Source organism: Dermacentor silvarum, chromosome 1 (genome assembly GCF_013339745.2).
Source record: "Dermacentor silvarum isolate Dsil-2018 chromosome 1, BIME_Dsil_1.4, whole genome shotgun sequence".
NCBI lineage: Eukaryota > Metazoa > Arthropoda > Arachnida > Ixodida > Ixodidae > Dermacentor > Dermacentor silvarum.
Genome location: NC_051154.1, coordinates 46813500 through 46834813, shown reverse-complemented (window position 1 = coordinate 46834813; position 21314 = coordinate 46813500). Strand labels below are relative to the sequence as shown.

Sequence of the window (21314 nt, the reverse complement as noted above, 5' to 3'; positions counted from 1 at the left end):
TTCCACTGAATGAGTTATAGTTCTGTTTAGAATAAGGATTCCACTCTATCGAAGCGTACTCGAGTTCTAGCCTGATGTATGTAACGTATGTTAGCAGTTTAAGCGCGAAAGAACACGGACGGAGGCAGAAGAAGACAGGACAAGCGCTAACTAACAACTAAATCTTTATTGGAAATAACAGCATATATAAATTATTGCAAAAACCATAGCATAGAAACATCACATGGTCTAAAGGATAACAGTTAGCAGAAACAAATCAGAAAGTGGTGAAGCCGTAAAGAATCAAACAAGAAAAAGCAATCATTTATATAGTTTTTGGAATAATTTATATATGTTGTTCATTCCAATATAGATTTAGTTGTGAGTTAGCGCTTGTCCTGTCTTCTTCTGCCTCCGTCCACGTTCTTTCGCGCTTAAACCAAGAATATGTTACCGTACCAACTCGCCCAACTGTCCATCCTTTTGCAGTATGTTAGTAGTTTCACATTTGGGGGAGAATTTCTAAGCTTATGCTTTATTTCAGATTTACGAAGTACTTTCTTTGCAAGTCGTCCTTTAGTGTGTACCTTCTGACAATATCCGCAATCTCATGTTGTTCAATCTTTGCAAGCGTTTGGACAAAAATGCGAAAAATGCGGCCGCAGAATCCTGCACATAATCCTTGCGTGACGTGTGAATGGGCGAATAGAATTAATATCATTGCCAATATATAAATTCGTTGAGTGCGCAATAAGCTATTCAGGAACACCGTCACAGCGCATCTTTCATGCGGCCGCTAAATACGCTGATTGTTTATGTCCGGAACTTCTACCCGTGAATGACCAAAAAGAAAATGTTTTATTACAGATTGTTTTATAGCTAACTGGGTTAACTGCAGAAAAATCTTAGATAATGTTCTACACGAAATCAAGTTACAAGTTAATTTAGTGCAATTAAATGAGTGACATCAGGTGTGTAAAATAGAAATGACCATGCATAAAAAAATCTAAGCTTATGGCGTATTCGAGAAACTCTAAGGAATCATGCAACGTTTGTGCCATAAACAGGAGCATATTTTTTTAAAAGTCCATTCCATTAACTATCTTGGCGTCCACTTTGCATCAGAACTTGATATGCATGGTTTAATGCGCCGCAGATTAATAAATGATCCATTTGAAGAAACGGATCATGCGAATTAAGTGCCACCCAGCATTCCTTTTACGTGCGCCGACAAAAAATCCCATATTCTCTGCTGCTTGCGTCTGCATTAGAATACGAATTATAGAACATAGCGTATACCACTCTACCATTACTATTACCAATGTCGCCTGCAGACGACTGCGCATGCGCAGGGCTTACTGCGCATTCGCATTTGCTGTGAAGAGGGAGCGGTAACAGTATAACGGCCAACGCTATGCTAAAATACTCTAATATTGCGTCCACAGTAGGGCATAATCTAAATGGTTGACCTGAATTCACAGGTTTTTATTTATTTGTTGTTGTTTTTTCTTCACATAAATGAAGCTTTGTCAAATGCATTAAGTGAATCCTAAATTGTTGAAAATGTTTGCACCCTCAACGCAGATTTTCACATTCCTTTTTCACTGTTCGTTCGTTCGTTCGTTCGCTCGTTCGCACACTCGCTCGCTCGCTCGCTCGCTCGTCGTTCGTTCGTTCGTTCGTTCGTTCGTTCGTTCGTTCGTTCGTTCGTTCGTTCGTTCGTTCGTTCGTTCGTTCGTTCGTTCGCTCGCTCGTTCGCTCGCTCGCTCGCTCGCTCGTTCGTTCGTTCGTTCGTTCGTTCGTTCGTTCGTTCGTTCGTTCGTTCGTTCGTTCGTTCGTTCGTTCGTTCGTTTGATTGCTAGCGCTAAATACCACTTGCGTGATGCCTACGTAGGTACCATTCTTTCTATATTTTACGTTGCACTGATTACACCAGCAAAACGCAAGCTACCTTTTCAACGAGCACATTGCGAAGATCCTTCCTTGGTCTCACTGGTGAATGAAAGTAGATTATATGAGCAAATATTAAAGTTAAATAAAATCCGCGTCACCCAAATTTGCATTTTAGTTGCTTAAAATCACACTCTTCGCCATATCTTGGAAAGCATATTACATTTCACTCTTGCTATACTGAACTGGCATTCACATTTGCATTTTTTCCCACCGCTGTCCGCCATGCGGCCGAGATGAGAAACCCCTTTTGGCATGTAAATTATTTTTTCATTGTTTACTTAATCGTCGTAACCATTTAATTTAATTTAACTCATTTAATGCACGCACCTTGAGCGACGTATTGGCACGATTCGTGCAATTATTCCCTCCAAACGACAACCGTTTGAGAAGTCGCGAATACGTATAGAGGATCACTTACGTGAGGATTTAGACACCAAGATGCTCGCTTGAGGGCCGTGGAGGAACTGTATGCCAATAGTCTGCGACGTAATGTCGCAGGCGAAATCTGGAATTGGGATTCCATCAGAAGGTGACAGTACCCTTGCCCGAAGGGAGTTTCGAGCGATTCTTGCACCCCGCCCGAGGATACGCCAAAATGGAAAGCCACTAACCTGGAAAGAGCTCGTTAGACGGAACAGAAGGTTTGTTCGTTTCAATGGTCAACTTATGCTCGTACATCCTCTCAGCCACGCACGGACGTGCGACGAGCGCAAGGGGCAAATGCATGGACGCTTGCACCACCTGCGACGCCCCTGATTCAAGTCGAGTTCGGGAAACAGGCAAACGTGACGTTAGAGACCGCTGCGCTGTCGTCATTCGAAAAGCTGTCGAAAACTGGCAGAGCGGAAGCCGTGCAACTTAGCGATAATAGCGATCGATTATCCGTTCGATTGACGGAGCCTCATCCCGCTTCAGCACCAATTCATACAGTAATACCGTGCCGTCAGTGAGTTTAATTGAGGGCCGTCAATATAAAGCTTATTTGGCTAACGTTTCTGTTTGATCATTCACCGGACCTTATGGCCGATCTTTGTGATAACTGTAGCGAGGCGCGGCGTATTCTAATGCCGAAGGGTTAAACGAATCGCTTTCTGGAATAGGGATCGTACTATAATTAAAGACCTGGACTCTGACACCGCTGGATCCAAGGTATTGTGATGGGTATTAGTTACAGAATATTACGGAGCGGGTCCTTAAGGCGATGTCTGAAATATTTGAGAAACGCACTTGATACAGAGTGCAGTACTGACATGCTGAAGCTGTGCTTATTCCGCTTTCTGTCGCTCAGTGCACATCTAACCGCGCCAATATCTGCTCAAAAACAGACATATGCGCAAAGGAGGAAGGGACGTTGCTTGGTGCAGGCGGACCTAGCTTTGCAAAAGTTGCCGGTATAACAAGCAGGTATAGCATGCGCGTCACAGCCCAGTAAAATAGTGTGCAGTCAACGGCGACGGTTATTGCTCGGCCTAAGAATACGCGGCGTTTGATCGTTTTCCTTTGTAGAGCACACTTCGAAAATCGTGGAGCTAATGATGCAATGAACATTGCGTCATCAGTGCAGCACGAATTTCACTAACAACGGCAGCGTCGATCACCACCTGCAAGCGTGTACGACACATTCCACTGTCGGGGGCATCGGCCATGCCTCTCGGCTAGATAGGCATACACTGATGACATCTCGCAAATGTTGTTGGCAAGCACAGAATGCGTAATTATTCGCCATGTGTCGCAACCACTTCCTTCCGATGGCTAAAGAACTTTCGTCATCTTCGAAGTTGCGGGACTGCAATTTTATAGCTTTAAGGCACCCGACACATAAGAAACCTACTCTTTTTATAGTATTTCGTGGCGTTAGCTACATCGCGGTGAAGGAATGTGTAATTTTTGTACCACGTCACATGTTCTTCTAAAAGCACACAATACTCTGCGTGGACTGACGTTGGAAAAGGAGAGAAGTTACTTTTTAACGATTACGAGGAAACATACCCGATGAATTCTGGTAGAAAGCCACGACCTTAAGGTCAAGGGAGCTTGGTAACATGGTCTCAGCCTGCTTCACCGTAAATGCCATCTGGTGGTGATCCAGTAAAGTGGTGAGTGTGACGTCACTGTTCAGCGCAACTAACGGTCTGGCAACGTCCACCATGACACGAACGTCGTGGAGAGGTGCGGAGGCTTCGAGGTGAACCTGCAGGGATAACCACATAACGCAGGCACTCAGGATTAAAGCAGACGCATTGTTGTCTAGCCGACACGTCTCGAAAGGTTTTTGTTTCCTTTGTTTCCTTCTGTGCAGCCTCGAACTTTTCGTTCTCTCTTGGACCAAGAAAACAAAGGGGCAGTGGCCATACGCCCGAAATCCTAGCCTCAATGGAGTTCAAAAATATTTTGCAAAAGCTGCATACAAATGCTGCAACCTGATCACAGACACATTTACGTGTTTGACATTTTCTAATTCTACAGCAATACAAGAGACTACCCTTCGAAAACAGTTAGCATGCACTGCCATGGTGATTTTCACCAACAAACGTAACGAAGCATCAAAAATATCGCAGTTTCACCATAAAGGCGTTGCAATGAATGCTATAGCGACATGTTAGAATATTACACGAAGTGTAAGACTCGTAGCTGTAGTGGCAGTATGAATTGAATTAAACGTAAGCCGACTAAGTAAAAACAAGATGTTGTGTTTGGAGTCCTCTGTTTGAATCCTGTCATCGGACAATCTCATTTATGTTTATTAACTAAAGCCACCGTCTTTCTTAGTGACTTTATCACCACTTTTCATATTGGGTATGTTTCAAATTTCTTTCCTTGGCCGATCCCGGAGGCAGTGCACATCCGCGCCAATAAAATTAAATCATTTTAAGGTTTGAGCTCTGTTATTGTATCGCACTTCTAATATTTAAGTGTGAGAAGATTTAAGATAAAAGGCATGCGCTGTCGGTGTTTTCTTTCATGACATTTGTTTGTGTGCTGCCATTCTCAAAATTCTGAGGAATAATTTTGTCAAGAATGTAAGACCTGGTATGAGCAATTTTAGTGATAGAATGGTGGGGCAATATAAACCGCATATACCGCATGTCGTGTAGCATGGTGTGGCATATAGCATACATATACCTAAATGTATACGAAACCTGGCGGCGACTACGACGGCAGAAAATGCAGAAACTCCACTGGAGTTGTCCAAATATGCGTAAGCATACCCCAAAATTTCAAGTTGACCCACCCTAGAATTTCAAGCTAGCCCACTCCTAAATTTCAAGTTAGACCACCCCCAAATTTCAAGTTGACCCCCAGGCTTCCCCAGAAATTTCAAGTTGACCCACCCACAAATTTCAGTTGGCCCACCCCTACTATAGGCTTCCCCGTGCATTTTCTTATAGAGCTACCAATCATCTATATTTACACTATTACAACGATTAAATGACTTAACTTCGAAAATTACGCATTTTTGTGCAGATACAAGGCATTAGACTTTTCGCGTGACAGACAGATTTTGCTGGGGTACTCACCAAAGAATGCTTACGTATTAATTCGCTTGGAGTGTCCACATCGCAATAAAAGTCACAGCAAAACGTCACATTTCCTAGCGTAAAGCAAGAAATTTGGTTGACGTAGCAGCACGCGTGCAAGAGAAAAGTGCAGCACTTGTGCCAATATAACCAGCTCCCATTTTTCAGCCATTATGCAGTTTCGCTGCGACTGTCATGAATGATGGATGCACCTTTATTACAGTACCCTGAAGCCTGCCGCAAATACGGATTACTGAACTAATCCGCGTCAGTCAAAGGAGGAAAAGCAGAACAGCCTGAATTCATGCCCAATTCAATGGCCTTCGAGCCGTGGCTCCAATTCTGAAACAGTGTTCGCTGTACAGCAACACTTTCTACGTCGGCGAGACACCTAAGCTGTTACGGCGGCGCCAAAAGGCAGGCGACAGGTCTCACCTGACCGACAAAGTGTAATACACCCGGCAGACGTGCGTGCAAACGACAGTTTCTGAATCCTTGCAAAAAAAAAAAAAAAAATGCAGCCGCGGCAGCGCGTGCCGAGGTATACACGCAAGCCCCGCTCACGTGTCTTCGACAATGTTTTGCATGCGACATCTTGAGTCGCCGCACCAACAGCCGCGCACATCACAGCGCGGAAAGTTTACGCAGCGCGCCGTTTCGCAAATTTCGCAGTCGCAATTGCGCCGGCCAGTTCGCAGTAATAAGCGCGTTCCCGGCACAGTGGCACGAAAGTGCAGCGAACCCGCCACCGGCTTCGCAGCAGAGAAAGCGGCCCACGCCGGCGCGCCAGACGGTCGCAACACAATGTGCGCGGGCCGTTTGCGCTGCGGGAGGCGTCGATGCCTCGCCGGCCGCGGGATTAGGCAAAAAGGAGGGAGCCGAACTGAGCGGATTTGACGTCGCACTAGCGCGTGTGCCGGCGAAATGCGTTGCGAAAGCCTAGCAGAGCGGAATGAAGCTACTGCGCGCCAGGCAGCACTTTATAACAACGACGGAAACGCCGATTTCAGCTCTCCGGACGAAGTGAGACAGCACTTCTTCTAAACTCCCCCCCGAGTTCTGCTTTTATTTGCTATATACAGCTTCGATCGCCGCGAAAGCTTTTGTCGAGGCGCACTCTTAAAAACCGGGGAGGTAGAATCCAGCGAGGCAGTTTGGTTGCAGCGTGTTCGCGCTATTTTGCTACGACGCGCAGAAACTTTTGTTCGCACAAGTCAAATGAGCTGAGGAAGAGGCGAGCGCCGCAAGGGAACAAAAAAAAATTTAAGGAACTAGTCTCGGAAAGCGCTTCTATCGCGCCAGGATCAGTAGCCCCCTTGTGCAAGAAAAAGAGGTTTCGAAACCTACACATATTTCTCCCTGGGCGTACTAAATGTAAATGAGCTGTGTATATCGCGCAGCAGAACGCCACTTTTCACAAGAGATTCGCTGTCTTAAAAGCAGGATCACAGATTGGACGTAAGTTTCTCTTAGAGTTTACTTTTATGTTATTTTTTAATTTGCTATTTCGGACAATCATCCATGAAAAAGGGTAACGAAAAGAAAAACTTTGAACGCTAGGAATAAGCTGTTACCCAGTGCCTTGCGGCTGGAGTTTATCAAAATCATCGTTCGTGAAATATATACTGCATGCGAAAAGGTGCACAGGGGCGCTCCATGGCTAGATATACACTAGCGTCACTTGCCTTCACTATAATCGATGGGATGAAAGCGCTACCATCTTCAGTTGGCGCAGAGCTCTCGTCAGACTGCTAGAGAAATGAGGGAGGGGAAAGGGGGCAAAAAGAAATAATCATCCAAATACTTCCGGCACATTCTGACTGTCGTTGTTCTACAACTGGAGCATACAGTGGAAACGAAAAGTGAGCGCTTACGTATGGGATCTCAGACATGGGTCCAGCGAACACCTTGATCTTCAAATCAGTTTCCGTCTTCTTTCGCCCAGGAAAAACTAGCAAGAAAGAATAAAATTTAGTTTAATTTCCGGCTCCAATTATCCACCCCACAGCGCACAGTCCGTCGTCACTGTTATAAAAAAAAATACGTCAGAAAGCATGCCAAAATCATTGCGAAACAAAGAGCAGTTAAGGGCACGTACACTTGTAGAACGAGGCGGCGTTGACAAGTGCCCAAAATCTCGAATCAGCGGCCCAACGTACGCGCATCAGGTTGTATATAGTCACGATATTTCGTTCACATTCGGCCTACTTCACATTCATTTACGCTGGCCGATTAGCTCGCTATAGCCCCTATACTAATAAATTACAAGAAAAACTTGCGCAACGACAGTATGCCAATCACTGAATCACGAAGTTCTCAGACACACAAACGCACGCGTGCTGGAGCATAAACTTTTTAAAAAAATCGATGACCACAGTTATTACTGTCATAGTTTCGTCACTGAAGTATATGAGTTGCGTTTTCGAACAAGCGGCCGCGAGACCGGCGGAAGGAGACGGTCAATCCTCCGTCGACTTGCAAAACGCTGTATGAACTTACTCCTTTACAACGTTTCTTAGTCTGTGTGTATGATACGGCCCGCGCAGAGTAGACCAAGTGTCTCCTGCCGTGGACGTTTTTCTATAAAGGAATGCAAATGCATTCCATCACTATATATGACTCTGTTCAAGGGGGGGGACAACGCGAGCTCGAATTACGCAATGTCGCTGCGCTGTCACATTTTGTGAGCAGCGCTGTCTTCTGCGACAATAGAGTGCGAATGTGGTGTCTTCAATTTCAAGCGTCTCACTGCAGAAGGTGCCCAAAGCGCAGAAGCTTCTGCGAAGCTGCCGCGGCAACCTTTATCTTTTCACGCTGTTCTGCTTTCACGAGCTCCACAGGCCGCGTCCGCGTATCCAGTAAAAGTGGGCGTCACACCAAAGCATGAACGTCAAGCAAGAGTTACAGTGGACATCTATCTACACAAAGGGGAGCCCGATCGAGAAGTAAAATAAGCGTGAATAACATGAATAGGTGGCCGCAATCGCCCCGTTCATGCAAAAAAAAAAAAAAAAGAAAAATGGGCTTTGCTCCGAAGTCGTGCATGCGGCGCGTTATTTATAACGCCAAATAGCTAGAAGAAAGTAGCTCCCGACACGATTGGGTATTCCAAAGAGGGATAAAAGAAAATACAGCAACGATGTTCATGTGTGGAGCTTTCTGGCTTGCTGACAAGACAGAACTTATCGCTACCTCCGTGTGGCCCAGTACGGACATATATCCGCAATGGCGCAATAGCAGCGCTACAAGGCAAACTAGCAATCGTATTGCCAAACCTTTCGAATACGGTTGCGCTAAATAAGTAAATATTTGTGCACTATCTATGTAAACAAGCAAAGTAAGTGTTGGTAGGATCATAACAAGTGACCGTAAAGGGCTGAAGCCCGAGACACTATTCGCACAGCAATTCATACGTTAGAGCGGTGTATAAGAACATACGCTAGCGAATGCTGATTGCGAAGCACACGGTCAATGACAAACGGCTCTTACGAAGGAAAAGCTTCGCGAATTGGGCCTCTGATTGAGAGCGCTTTCGTTTGTCCCTACACCGAATGGTCACGGCGCTCCGCCTTACGAAACGATCTTGTACATTAGGGTCTTTGTGAAACAAGGACCATATTTTGTAAGGAGTCTCTTTGATTCTTTTCGTCTCGTATCATCCGTCGCTCCAAGTGGCCAATCCGCGTGATAAGGTCGGCGTGGCGACGCACGGGTCAATGACGAAGGACAACATGTATAATAAAAAAAAAGGATTATAAAATCTGACCTCAGGCAACAGATTTGTCGACGTCTATTTAACGGATATCGCATACTATCGATTAAGCGCCCGTACTATCCACATCCGTGTACAGGTAGGTCATACGTTCTTACGTTGTTACCTGTAAAGACTGCAGTGGACGATACTCAAAACGTGCCACCATCGGTAAACCAATTTCATCTATGTATAGTGGTCAGTCGCTGGGAAGCAAAAATAAACGGGTCACCCTCTCGGACCATCCTGGAATCATAAAGGATCAGACTGTAAGTGATAAACAAATATTTTCTTTTCTCTCTCCTTCTTTCTGTCATATGTAAGCGACCATCCGCACTGGTGTTGACAAACTTAGTCGGACTGCCGGCGTCGTGGCCCAGTTGATTATATCAATCGTCGTTACACCATCGTCGCCATCGCGCTGTCATGCCGTCTACCAAAACATGTCGACGATGATTCGTGCCGCCATCATCAAACACCGTTATCGACATCAGCAGTATATTTCGGAAATGAGCGGCCAGTCGCGCGGCAATCTTGCGTGTATACGCGGGCTTCTCTCACGCTCGGAAAAACACTTCTATGTATCACGTATTAAGCAACAGAAAGCTGTAACGGGAGTTCTTCATGTTGCTCTACAATTTTCTCATTGACATTTTTCATCTAATTATAATATTTGAGAAGTTGATTTGTTAAGACTAATTACGTAATTAGGCGGAATGCAAAAATAATCTGAGTATCTCCAAGCCATGGCAAACCACATTACCTTGGTTCTGTCCAGCGATATGCGTGGCATTTGAATATTTTTAAAGTTCGGCTCAAGTTACGTGAAACACCCTGTATACACAGTAACAGTAGGAAGAAGCGCACTCATATTTCGTCATATAGCAGATTCCCATACGCGGCCAATAGCAGCCGCGTCCCTTGACCCTTTTTGACCCTTTTCGCGGAGCAGTTTATTCTAGAGAAACGAGATGGCGCACGAATACGAAACCATTACCGCTTCTACCTTGCTTCTGTGCGATCAACTGTCGGAAATGCAACTGAGTTTTCGCTAACGCACTGTGCTCCATTCATGCTGGATTGAATCATGTGGAGTGAAGGCATGTGCAGTAGTTGGCTGCAAAAATAGTGACTGGCATATTAAGGAAGGTAATAAATATGTGGGGCCAAGTTCGCGGACCGCTGCTGAAACTGTCCGTACGTGTTTCCAGCACATCGAGATGTACGGCTTTCCTCGAAGATACAGAAATTTGCTCATCCGCCAGCGTTGTATCGCTAACCTTCAAAGAAAGGGCTTCAGCACCGGTACGTCGGCAAGAGTGAGTACCCCTCGTAAACAATGATAAAGGGAGTAGCGCTGCTTCCTGTCATAACAGGTTTCGCGCACAGTATCTACACAGATCTATTCCAACTGGCACGGAAACTGACGCCCACTCTTTCGCCAACGTGTCAAGAATAAGTGAATAGGCGCACACTTGAATATATGCGCACTATATACGCACAACAAATGACGGTACTGCACCAATAGCGCACGAATGGTTGAAGCTGAATGTTTCGTGACGGTCCACAAGAGTAAGCGATGGAGTTACTAGCAATAATACGTCTTTGCTACAACGTATTACAGTGTACGTACATAACAGCTACGTTTCAACCCTTGTGCGCCGCAAGAACACATCTAACGGAACTGAGCACACCCGCGAGCGATTAGGCAGAAAATAATCAGATAGTTGCCGCACCGAGGAAGTTCACTGAGTCAGAAACTGACAAGCCACTGCTTCAAAATATTTGCCAAATAAACAACGAAGAGCAAAACACGCTAATCCTGATTAAATTCATGAGCGAAAAGTTTGGATAGCTTGTAATACATATTTAGCCCCGCTTTTAGAGCAAGCACCATATATACGCTGCTCGCGCCGTTTGGACGTAGCTTAATCAGCTCCGAAAGCGCTTTTGCATTTCTCTGAAGCTGTGGCCAAAGCTTCGTGTCGTCCACCCAATCACCATCTACGATATCTCCCGAAACAGAGGTTTGCTAAGCCGCACCGGCGTCATACATATCCATTGTAAACACGGAGGCAACGGAGGCAGTTGAGGCAAGCAATGGACGCGTCACCACGTGATCAAACATGGCAGCGCCCAAGGGATCACTGCCTGAAAAGGGTCAATAGCACCATGAAAAGAGTGAGGAGAATGCTTCAGTTGAAATGAGAGTGTTTGAGAAAAAGATGACTACGCGCTCGGCTTGCGAGCACCACGTGCCTAACATGACTGCAAAATTTGGCTGAGGTGTTCATAGCAACGTACGCTATTTGTGGACTGTGTTTTTTCACCAAGCCGGAGCGGTGGTTCGGGACCCTTTTAAAGGAGCTTTTAGTCGCCGTAGGAGAGTACTTCTCGAATATGTAGATTGCTTTACCTGCTTTTCGAGCGAAGCTTGTATACGCTAGTCTGCGCCGGCGATGTAACGCTAAATAAGCTGCTCTCAAAGCTGCACAGGTGGTCAGCACGCGCTCCTGCCACTGCTCCCGCGTTCGTCGTCATCTGCTTCCACAGCTGGCTGCGTTGCCGCTAATCATTCCAGCGTAGAATTTCACTTCTCTTCTGCCGTCGTAATGGGGAGGCCGCGTTTACGGGGGTATGAGCCATTGATTAAGGGGGTATGAGCCATTCATTGTCTTACGTAACGGAAAGATTTAAGTTTGAAGAAATGTCATGGAAATCCATCCAGAATGAACACTCTCGGGAAAGGGCTCGTCGTCAACATGACGATTCTAGCATGAGGGCTTTCGAAGCCCAGGTGAAACGTCAGCGAAGAGCCGCCGACCCCGAGTTGCGGGAGCGCGATGTTGAGGCCAAACGTCAGCGACGCCTTGCCCTCCAGGAACCCGACAACGGTGATGCACGCCTCGGCAAAGCTAGCGCCAACTTCCCCGCTGAAACGGCCAGGTTTCAATGCGAGTTTCTCAACCAGAACTTCGGAGCCAGCTGCAGTGCGTGTGACCGATTGTGGTTCGAGAACAACGTGATACTCGTCAGTGCAATTGGTTCGGGGGAACACCGAAGAAACACACGACAAGCTCCGCTTACCCTTATTTCCTCGACAGGAGAAGGGCTACTAATTTTATTTAATTGTCTTTCTTCTATTTACTTGTGTTCACTTGCCTAATTAAGCGTTTTTAAATTGTTCGCTTGTGTTTGCCTTGTGTGATAACTTACTGTTCCCACTCCTGCTACAGCCCTTAATATGGCTGCAGTACATGTAAATAAAACAAATAGAAATAAATAATATAGGGGCGCGAAGTAAAATTCGTCGAAACCCCTAAATTTGGTAAAACACTGACGAGATTATAGGCGTATTACCGAGAGGGGGGGAGGGCGAGGAGGGCAAGGGGAGCGCTTACCTCCTCGCCCACTTTTGACATTGGGGGGGGGGGGGGGGGGGGGAGGAAAGTATGCCATTGGCTCCATCCCCATTTTTCAAAGCTGCCAGTGAGGCTGCACGTTGGCAATCCCAACAATACAGCTGAGGCCAAGACACGTAGGTAGTGCTTTTGTATTACGTATCTCCCGCTCTCCGCATCTCCTGGCAGTGAATATTATCTTTCGTGCCTCGCCACGACGCGCCTTGCACGCCTGCGTTGCCGATTTGGCTGCCGATGAACGGTTCCCGCAAATACAATTTTTAGGCTCGCGCCGTTTACATCATTCCGAGTTCCTTGGGGCCATCTAACCAACTTCTAAAACACAAAAGCCGCGCTGGTAAATTATTATAAATTGCGGGTCCCTAATCGTTCGCCATCTGTGATTGGTAATCACCTATATTAATTATAACGTAACACTTTTCCAAGAATAAAGGGAGACAGACAGATTCGGAGGCTTTGCGGCCTCCTCCTCCACACACACACACACACACTTCGGAACTAGTCCATATTAACCCTTTAACTGGTAGCTTAATAATATTGTTGACCTAACAAAGGCATCTGCAAAAACTAGAGAAATACAAATATTAGTCTGTGCCTTTCAATTTACCTTTATTTATGTACCTGCTCAACAGTGGTATTCAATAAAATGTCGAGCGTGAGCAGCATCAGATGTATTGGTCACAAAACCTGAAGGCTTCGTCGTTATCTTCTTAGCGCACGTGGGGGTCATATTCTCGCCAATGCGATTTTTTTTTCTTCCCTTTTTAAGCAAGCTCTTATTTCTTAACTCCATAAAGGTACATCTCAAGAACACGCATTGACCTTGCGAAAGCAAGTGCCAGAGACCAGTTTTGAACCATACATTTACCTTTCACCACTTGGTCAACAATAATTTTGACCTTCTGTATCTCGCTTAGTTTTTAGAGAAACCATTTAATATTTCAATTGGTATGTATCTGAGCAAAGTAAAGGAGAACTAAAGCAATGAAACCATTCTAGGTCATGTCTTTCTTATCTGGCCAGTTAAAGGGTTAACCTCTAAGAACGCCTAGAGTAACGGATTTCACGGAAAAAAGAAGAAACGAGACACTATTTGTCCAACATAAAAGTGTAAAATATCCTTGTTTACAGCGTTTTCCAGTGAATCACTGTTTTCCACTTGAACTTCCGGAAGCCTTAACTCATCATATTTTACTGTGGGCTGTGGTTTCCTAATTCATCGACAATGTGTCGAATTTTTTTCCTATGGCAGTTAATTGACCGGGATTCGATTCAATGTCCCCTGCCAGTAAGAACATTTTGAAGACAATGTGGGCCGATGCCGCAGGTATAAGTTCAGTCTAAAACAGTTCCAGCAGAACCCATGTAACGATGACTGTAGATGTTAATTAGACTGACATTCAAGCAATGATAGTATCCGCGCAAACGAGAAGGCCCATGAGGCTGCGCGAGTTCTACTTTTCTACCACTCCACCTTACGGTCGTCTGCACCTTCTGCAACCGCGCCGTCCAACTCAGCCGGATTCCCACGAGCCTGGTTAAGTACAGCGCACCCTTAAGAAGCAACGACAGAGGTACCTGCGAGAAGGTGTATACCTCCGAAATGCAACCCACTGCTTCCTGGCTTACCCCGTGCCACACAGGTGCTTCTGTTGCGGCTGCAGTCTGGCTTTCCCCCATGCCAAGCGTGCTAGAAACGCGGCGCACTTTACGAGAGATGTCTGACCGAGGCAATACAGCAAGATGTGTACGCTGACGAAGACGCAGTACATGGCGCCAACCCCATCTGCGGCCACACTTGCCCGAACAGCAAGCAACCCGTGTTTTCAATTCAGGGAGCACTTGGATCCGCGCCATGCCTTTGAAAGATTTTGTGCAGACGTCTTACACCAATGTACGACTTTTTTTTTTCTTTTTTTTTTTTTTTTTTTTTTTTTTTGCAGTCCGGCAAATCGAAGAGCGATCATTCTCGCCACTCGTCTTATCCCTTTTAAATGCGGTCTTTAAGGGCGGTGCTCTTCGCCGTTGTTGCAGGGAAAAAAATCATTTCCGCGTAAATTAGCGTCTGATGCGTCGGATGGATTAGCGGCCTACGCGTCATACGCTATTCTCGAACCCAGGATGTTGCAGCTGACACAGTCCTTTTTTTTTTCTTCCCCTGATATCTCGGCGCACGTAGTTTGTAGCTAGTGTACGTTTACTAGCAGAATAGTATGCTACATATAAAATTCCATATTCTTACCAGAATTTAATCTTAAATTTAAGATAGCGCCCTTCAGCATAGTGCTTGAAAGAGGGAGCCTCGCATTGCAGAAGTAAAATAGCGATCACGACGACGGTAAGTCGCTGCTCACACGTGTTGCGCTTATGAGCAGGTGAGCGCGGTTCATTTTCCCGCTTAGGAGTTACGAGCGGAAGACATCGTCCACGGACAGGGAGAGCTCTGGAGGTTGAATTTCCAGTGCCCCGCTTGCGAGATGACACTGTACCAATATTTTTCCTTGGGTGCGCGTCATACCTTTCAAAGCCAGAACACAGCCGACGCGAAACCGTGAACGGAAGCCTGCGAAAATCTTCACTTGGGCCTTCAAAAAACATGTGGCAACGTACAAAGCGCAGCAGAAAGAGCCATGTTTCTTAACTCCTTAGGAACTGAATGTGCGCCTCCAAATAACCTTGCTGCCAATGTGCAGGTCACACCTCGGGCCCGCGAAGGCTAGGCGATATAGTCGGCCGGCGGGCCTCGACGTGGCCAACGTCATATCACGTGAGGCGCAGGCCATACAATGGTTCGAAGGACGTGTTCCTATTACACCGGCTGTAGAACCTGCTCCTCGCAGCGCACTTACCACTCCTGACACATCTCGTATTAGATAAAAGAGCCATTTCATAGAAAATATATTTAATTAATCAATGTCCGGTGCTACCATACATCTGCGACGGTGTCGCCTTCTGTTTCCTCCTCCGGCGGCTCTGGGCTTGCCGCCGTTGCCGGAAGCCTGATTCATCGGCGAAATAATGCCGGGCACCTCGTTCCTCTTGGACAATGCTGGTGACACACAGCTGTCGTCAGCTTTCAAGGCCGCCCCGGGGAGCCGCCCCATGGAAGTGGGGCGGCTGCCGCGGAGTTCTTGTTCCTCAACGCAGCGGCCCCAGGTGGATGGCTCGGCCACGTGAGTCGTCGTGGTCGCCAACGGCAGCTTGTTCGACATTGGCAGGAAATGCGGCAAGTGCATGCGTCTCGCTGACGTCTTGTTCTCCTTTCGCGATATCCTCGGGTTCTGGTACCTGGGCCGGTATGGTCCTAAGTCACCTTGGGTGGCGCCCATGGCGGCGACGGCGAGCCGTTTACTGCTTCCTCGGCGGCTCCGGGAGCGCGAGGACGTTTGATGCCATACGAAGGATCTGGACCGGCCAAACGGTGGCGGTGGAATGGGTGGATATCCGGGAGTAGTCATGTGCCAGCTGGCAGCTGCAGCAGCGGCGGCTCCCTTGGAGACGGCAGGTATGTACCGGTCCGCCATGCACCCATTCCACTCAAACTGCAATATCTTGTCCGTTTTTGCCTGCGCGCTGGGCCCACCCTCTCCGGCACCCCCTCCACTGAAGGGAGACTTTAAGCCCTGGATAAAGTCAAGCATGGGCTTCAATTGACGATGCGTTTCTGAATACTGGGGTTAATTGTAGTTAACACAACTGAAGTGTCCGTTCCGCTCAAGCCACTGTGTGCACCGCGGTGTGTTGCGCACGCAGACTCTCAGCGAAAACGCTTCCCTGGCAGAGTGCGTCCACTTACAATACCAGGAATTAGGGACATTTCGTACAGTTTCCTTTTTTCGCCACCACGTGGCGTATCGACCTTAAAGAATTCGAAATTCCCGCTATGACGTATGCTATGACGCTCAACTAAAGAAAGCGCAATAAAAAGAAACACCCTGAAGCTGTCGCTTCACCTCGGTGCTTGGAAACGAGCGCGCTTGTGTATCAGCATTATCTCGAAGACGGCCAGCTACTTGCTCTACTGACAATGAATCGACGGTTTTGCTAGACACCTGGCCAGAAAGCTCGTCCGCATTCTGGAGAGATGTCTGGCCAAGATAAAGGCTCCCGCGAAGATTCCGTTGAATATATTTTTTTCCCTTGAGCAGACTTTTTATTTGTGCACCACTGCGGCCACGGTCTTGCATGTACGTCAGGGTTCTGTTTCATGGGTTTCCTATAGAACTGGCGTGATCCATTGTTTCAGAGGAAGCTTTAGCTCGGGCCTATCTTCGATGCCGGATTCTCAAATACAAATAAAATGCAGGAATGCTTTTATGAGAAAACCGCTGAACCGATTTGAATGAAATGTGTTGCATTAAGAGGGAAAGTTAAATTGCAGATACTGCAGCAAATAGAATTTTCGTTTATATAGCGTAATGTTTTCAAAGAATCGCAGGATGTTCGTAAATTAGAAAAAAAAATAGAAGCATGAAGTTTCCAAATCCGCAACTCAACCATTAAAAACAAATATGGCATTTATATAAACTGCACCCGTTGGAGCATCAAAAGCGAACAATTTTTTTGCCAGACCTTAAAACTTACGTGAATTTATTATAATGTTTGGAGGGGTTTTGCAAATGCAACATTCACAACATAGTGGTATATTTCAGGATGGTGTATGATATATGATTGCTATCCGCTTTGGATGTATTATTAGGTGCAGTTTACAGAATTCCGATATGATTTTTAGCTGCTGAGGTACATAGCTGTATAAGTCAAGTTTTTCAAAATTTGGCAATTCTTTAAAATTTTACGTATAGAAAGTAGACGGCCTATAATAAAATATCCCTTTCTGCATTCACCACATTTTAATTTTTTTTCTAAATTCAACATAACTCATCAGACTTAGTGCATCGGTTGCTATGAAAAACTATTGCCGATTTCCCATGTATTTCTATAAGGGCCCCCAAGCTCAATGTTCCCCCTAAGTTCGAGCTTGAATTATATACTTGTTGGCAAGATACGTTTGTAAACGTGTGATCGCGGCCTAATGAGCTAGAGCACCGGCGTAGTGAGCTCAACGGCCAAGGATATGTTTGTAAAGCGTCTTGGGAAGGAATAGGAGAAAAGAAAGGGAGAAGGCTCGTATGTTATTCAGAAGCGTGCCTGGTTGGCTAAAAATTACTAAATGCTTTGGTGGTCATACCACCTTACGTTCCATCAGCATAATTTCTATTTCATTCCGCTAGTATTGTGCAATTATTGTCAATCAATCGAGATTAGAACACCGGCGTCATGGCATTGTATTCCGTCGCAATTATTTATCGCCATCACTTCAGAATCATCTCATCGTCGTCATGCAGTCGTCCTTATATGCCTTCGTCGTTCTATCGACATCATTCCTACCTCTTAATTCCATCGTCGTCACTGCATGCACCGTCGGCCTGCCGTCCTTGTTCTACCATCGTGAGGTAACATTGGCGAGCGATGGTCATAACAAAGCGGGTCAATTAAGGAGACAGTGCATGGCCGCATATATCCGAATCACTTGAAACATCAGGGGAAACACTACGGATTCTAAATAAAGGTGTCTTCGCTAACACGGTGTCGCTTCTTGCTCGCTAGATTGTGTGAATGTTAATTGCATTAACTTCGATAATCATCTTAACATGGGTTCTGCAGGAATTCTTTCGTCTTCGCGACACTAACGAACTCTTTATTTATTTATTTATTTATTTATTTATTTATTTATTTATTTATTTATTTATTTATTTATTTATTTATTTATTTATTTATTTATTTATTTATTTATTTATTTCAAAATACCTTACAGGCCCCATGAGGGGCATTGAGTAAGGGGGGCATTACTGCAAGACAGTTTTACACGTGAATTACAAAACTGGAGGACCACAAAAATGAGCAGAAATCATCGTCGCAAAACAGGATACAAATGAAGAAGACGCGTTAGCGTACGAAACATCAGCCAAATATTATCACGCATATTGCTCGCGCACATATCGAATATCGTGTAAAAATGTGTATTTCAAAGTATGAAAGAAAAAAAACAATACAAACAATACGTAGATAAACAGAAATAACAGTTCAAGGTAGTGTACAAAATGCCAGATAAATATTACCAAGCACATTGTTCAAACATTGTGTAAGAAAAGTTTATTTAAAGCATGAATAGGAAACAATAGTCAGCGTGACGTTACATACAAATAGAGAGGATGACATACAGAATGACAGATTTTGAGGACATAAACTGCAAGTTCAGGAGTTTCCTAAATTTATCTCTGTTCAATTGCATCACAGCGCTGTCAGGGAGGGAATTCCACAAGCGGATGGCTCGTGGCAAAGCCGACATATTAAATGCATCAGTGTTTCCGTAGATGCGAGTGAAACTTAAATCATTATTCAGTCGTCGTGATACGCAACTTGCACGTTCCAGCTAGAGCACTGCACGGGCTCGGGCTTACCTGAAAGCCCGGGCCCGGCCCGGCCCGTGGGCCGGGCCGGGCCTGGTAGAGGAGTTTTTTCACGGGCTCGGGCCGGGCTCGGGCACGGCGTGTGCTTTTTGACCCGGGCCCGGGCCGGGCTCGGGCTTTCTGCGAGTTATTCTCGGGCTTCTCAACTCTGAAAAACATGTATTTTTCGGTCTCGGGCCGGGTTCGGGCCGGTTTCGAGTTGGGCTCGGGCCGGGCTCGGGTTTAAGGTAAAGGGGTGGCGGGCCGGGCCGGGCGGGTAACGTAGATTATTTCCGGGCCCGGGCCGGGCTCGGGTCTCGCCATAAATGTTTTGATCGGGCTCGGGCGGGCCGCCCAATGTAAAAACGGGCCTGGGCCGGGCCCGGGCCGGGCCCGGGCCGCAAAAATCGGCCCGTGCAGTGCTCTAGTTCCAGCAGCAAAGACGATGACTTCAATTGATGAACATGTTTATGGAACAAAGACAGCAGTGCCACGTCACGACGACTACTTAGTGCTGGAAGCGAAAGGTCAAGTTTGATTCGAGTTATGCTTGACTGCCTATTGTAATTGCGGGAAATGAAACGACTAGCTCGGTTTTGGATGGCTTCTAAGATTAGGTACTCGTGATCAGGAGACCAAATCGGGGACGCGAACTCGAGCTGTGGACGGACAAACGTCAGGAAGGCTAACTTGCGGATGTCAGATGGAGAATTGCGTAGGTTGCGACGAATGTACCCTAGTGTTTTTGAACCATTAGCGCATATGTTTGTTATATGAGGCCCAGGAAAGATTTGGTGCGAGATGAACACCTAGATATTTGTACAGTGAAGCTTTGGATACTAGATCCGCATTTATATAATAAGTTCCCAGCCTATTAACATTGTTCCCAGCCTATTAACACCTCGAATTCCTAGAGGTGATCATGCTCAGGCATGTGATGGACGACCCGAAGTTTGATGGAGGTAGCGGTATGATTTCGACAGCGGCGCCGCCAATCGACAAGGGGAAACACATTTGGATGGGTGGAATAGCGGCGAAAGGCACACTTCAAGACTGCCAAAGAGTTACAAATATATGTGCATTGCAGTAGCTCTAAAGAAATGGAAAACTATTGGATTGGTGTGAGACTCGCTGCAAAAACATTCATTAGACTGTTTCAGGTATCCGAGCTATCCTTAACGGGAATCAATGAGATGAGTTTCGATAGAGCTCGTTACATTTTTCATAAGCGGAAGACGTGCAGGCCTAGAGGCAGAGTCGACTGCAATATTTTGTTGCTGCACAAAAATATCTAGATTTTAGGCGCGATCATTTTAAAGGAAAAACAAAAATTAAATAAGTTTTCAAGAATTACTTAGAGTACCTCGATAAAATTGTAGCCAATAAAATCTGAAAAGTTCATTTGCAACTTTTTTGTATCTTAAGGCACAGGGCAACTTACTACTGGTTTCCAGTAATTTTCTTCGTTATATTTTCAAGCGAGTTGAATATTCTGCCGTAGGTTAATTCACAATTAGCCCAACTAATTAAACTGAGACTTTCAAGTGTATATTGTTGTTAGACAAATGCTTTAAGTCTACGCGGATGCTGCAAAATTTCTCAACATTGGGGAGGGGAATATGAAAAACAAAATAGAAATGCAGAGCATTTTATTGCCTCAGTAAATTTTTATTTTGAATGCTATTTCCACTGGTTAAGTGGCTCAACCCTCGTGTTCACTGCCTTGTATATGTTTTTGAAAGCACTAGGTGCGTTGTCTGCGAATTTACCTGAATAAGCAAGCAGATCATACTTTAATCTGGGCGGAGAAAAAAAAACAAGGAAGGCCTACGTTGTAGATGCACTGTACTGAAACACAATTAGATAGAGTCTCAATTTGCATATATTTCTAAACAAGGATGCATAAATTGTCTATTAAAAAATTGATGATGATTAGTGGGGTTTAATGGCGCAAGGGCCAGATATGACCAAAGAGCGCCATACACATGGTAATGAGTTTCCGATGAGTTGTTTATTAAATAGAGGAATGTGCTGTGAATGGTGTAGTTAAGTGGCTGTAAATAGGCCTAAAAACAGTCGCTGTAACTTGCGTAAAATATATAACTATTAAAATGATGACAGTGACTAGAGATGTGGGAAATGACCATGGATGGTTTGTTCTGAGGTAGAAACGTGTACGTGAAAGTAGCACTGGTGCCTCAACAGGACCCTTGAACGCAAGGCCTGAGAAGCACGTGCTCTA

At 45.6% G+C, this 21314-nt stretch overlaps 1 protein-coding gene across 1 annotated transcript in view; it reads right to left on the bottom strand.

Moving 5' to 3' along the window:
* LOC119462217 (protein PTHB1) overlaps positions 1–21314 on the bottom strand; it is an 82437-nt gene that overhangs the window by 20321 nt on the left and 40802 nt on the right. The window contains exons 13-15 of the mRNA XM_049667532.1: positions 3922–4123; positions 2544–2684; positions 2351–2437 (exon numbers count right to left, since the gene is read on the bottom strand). Of these exons, the coding sequence (XP_049523489.1) occupies positions 2351–2437; positions 2544–2684; positions 3922–4123 (430 nt within the window). The remainder of the gene's footprint in view (positions 1–2350; positions 2438–2543; positions 2685–3921; positions 4124–21314) is intronic.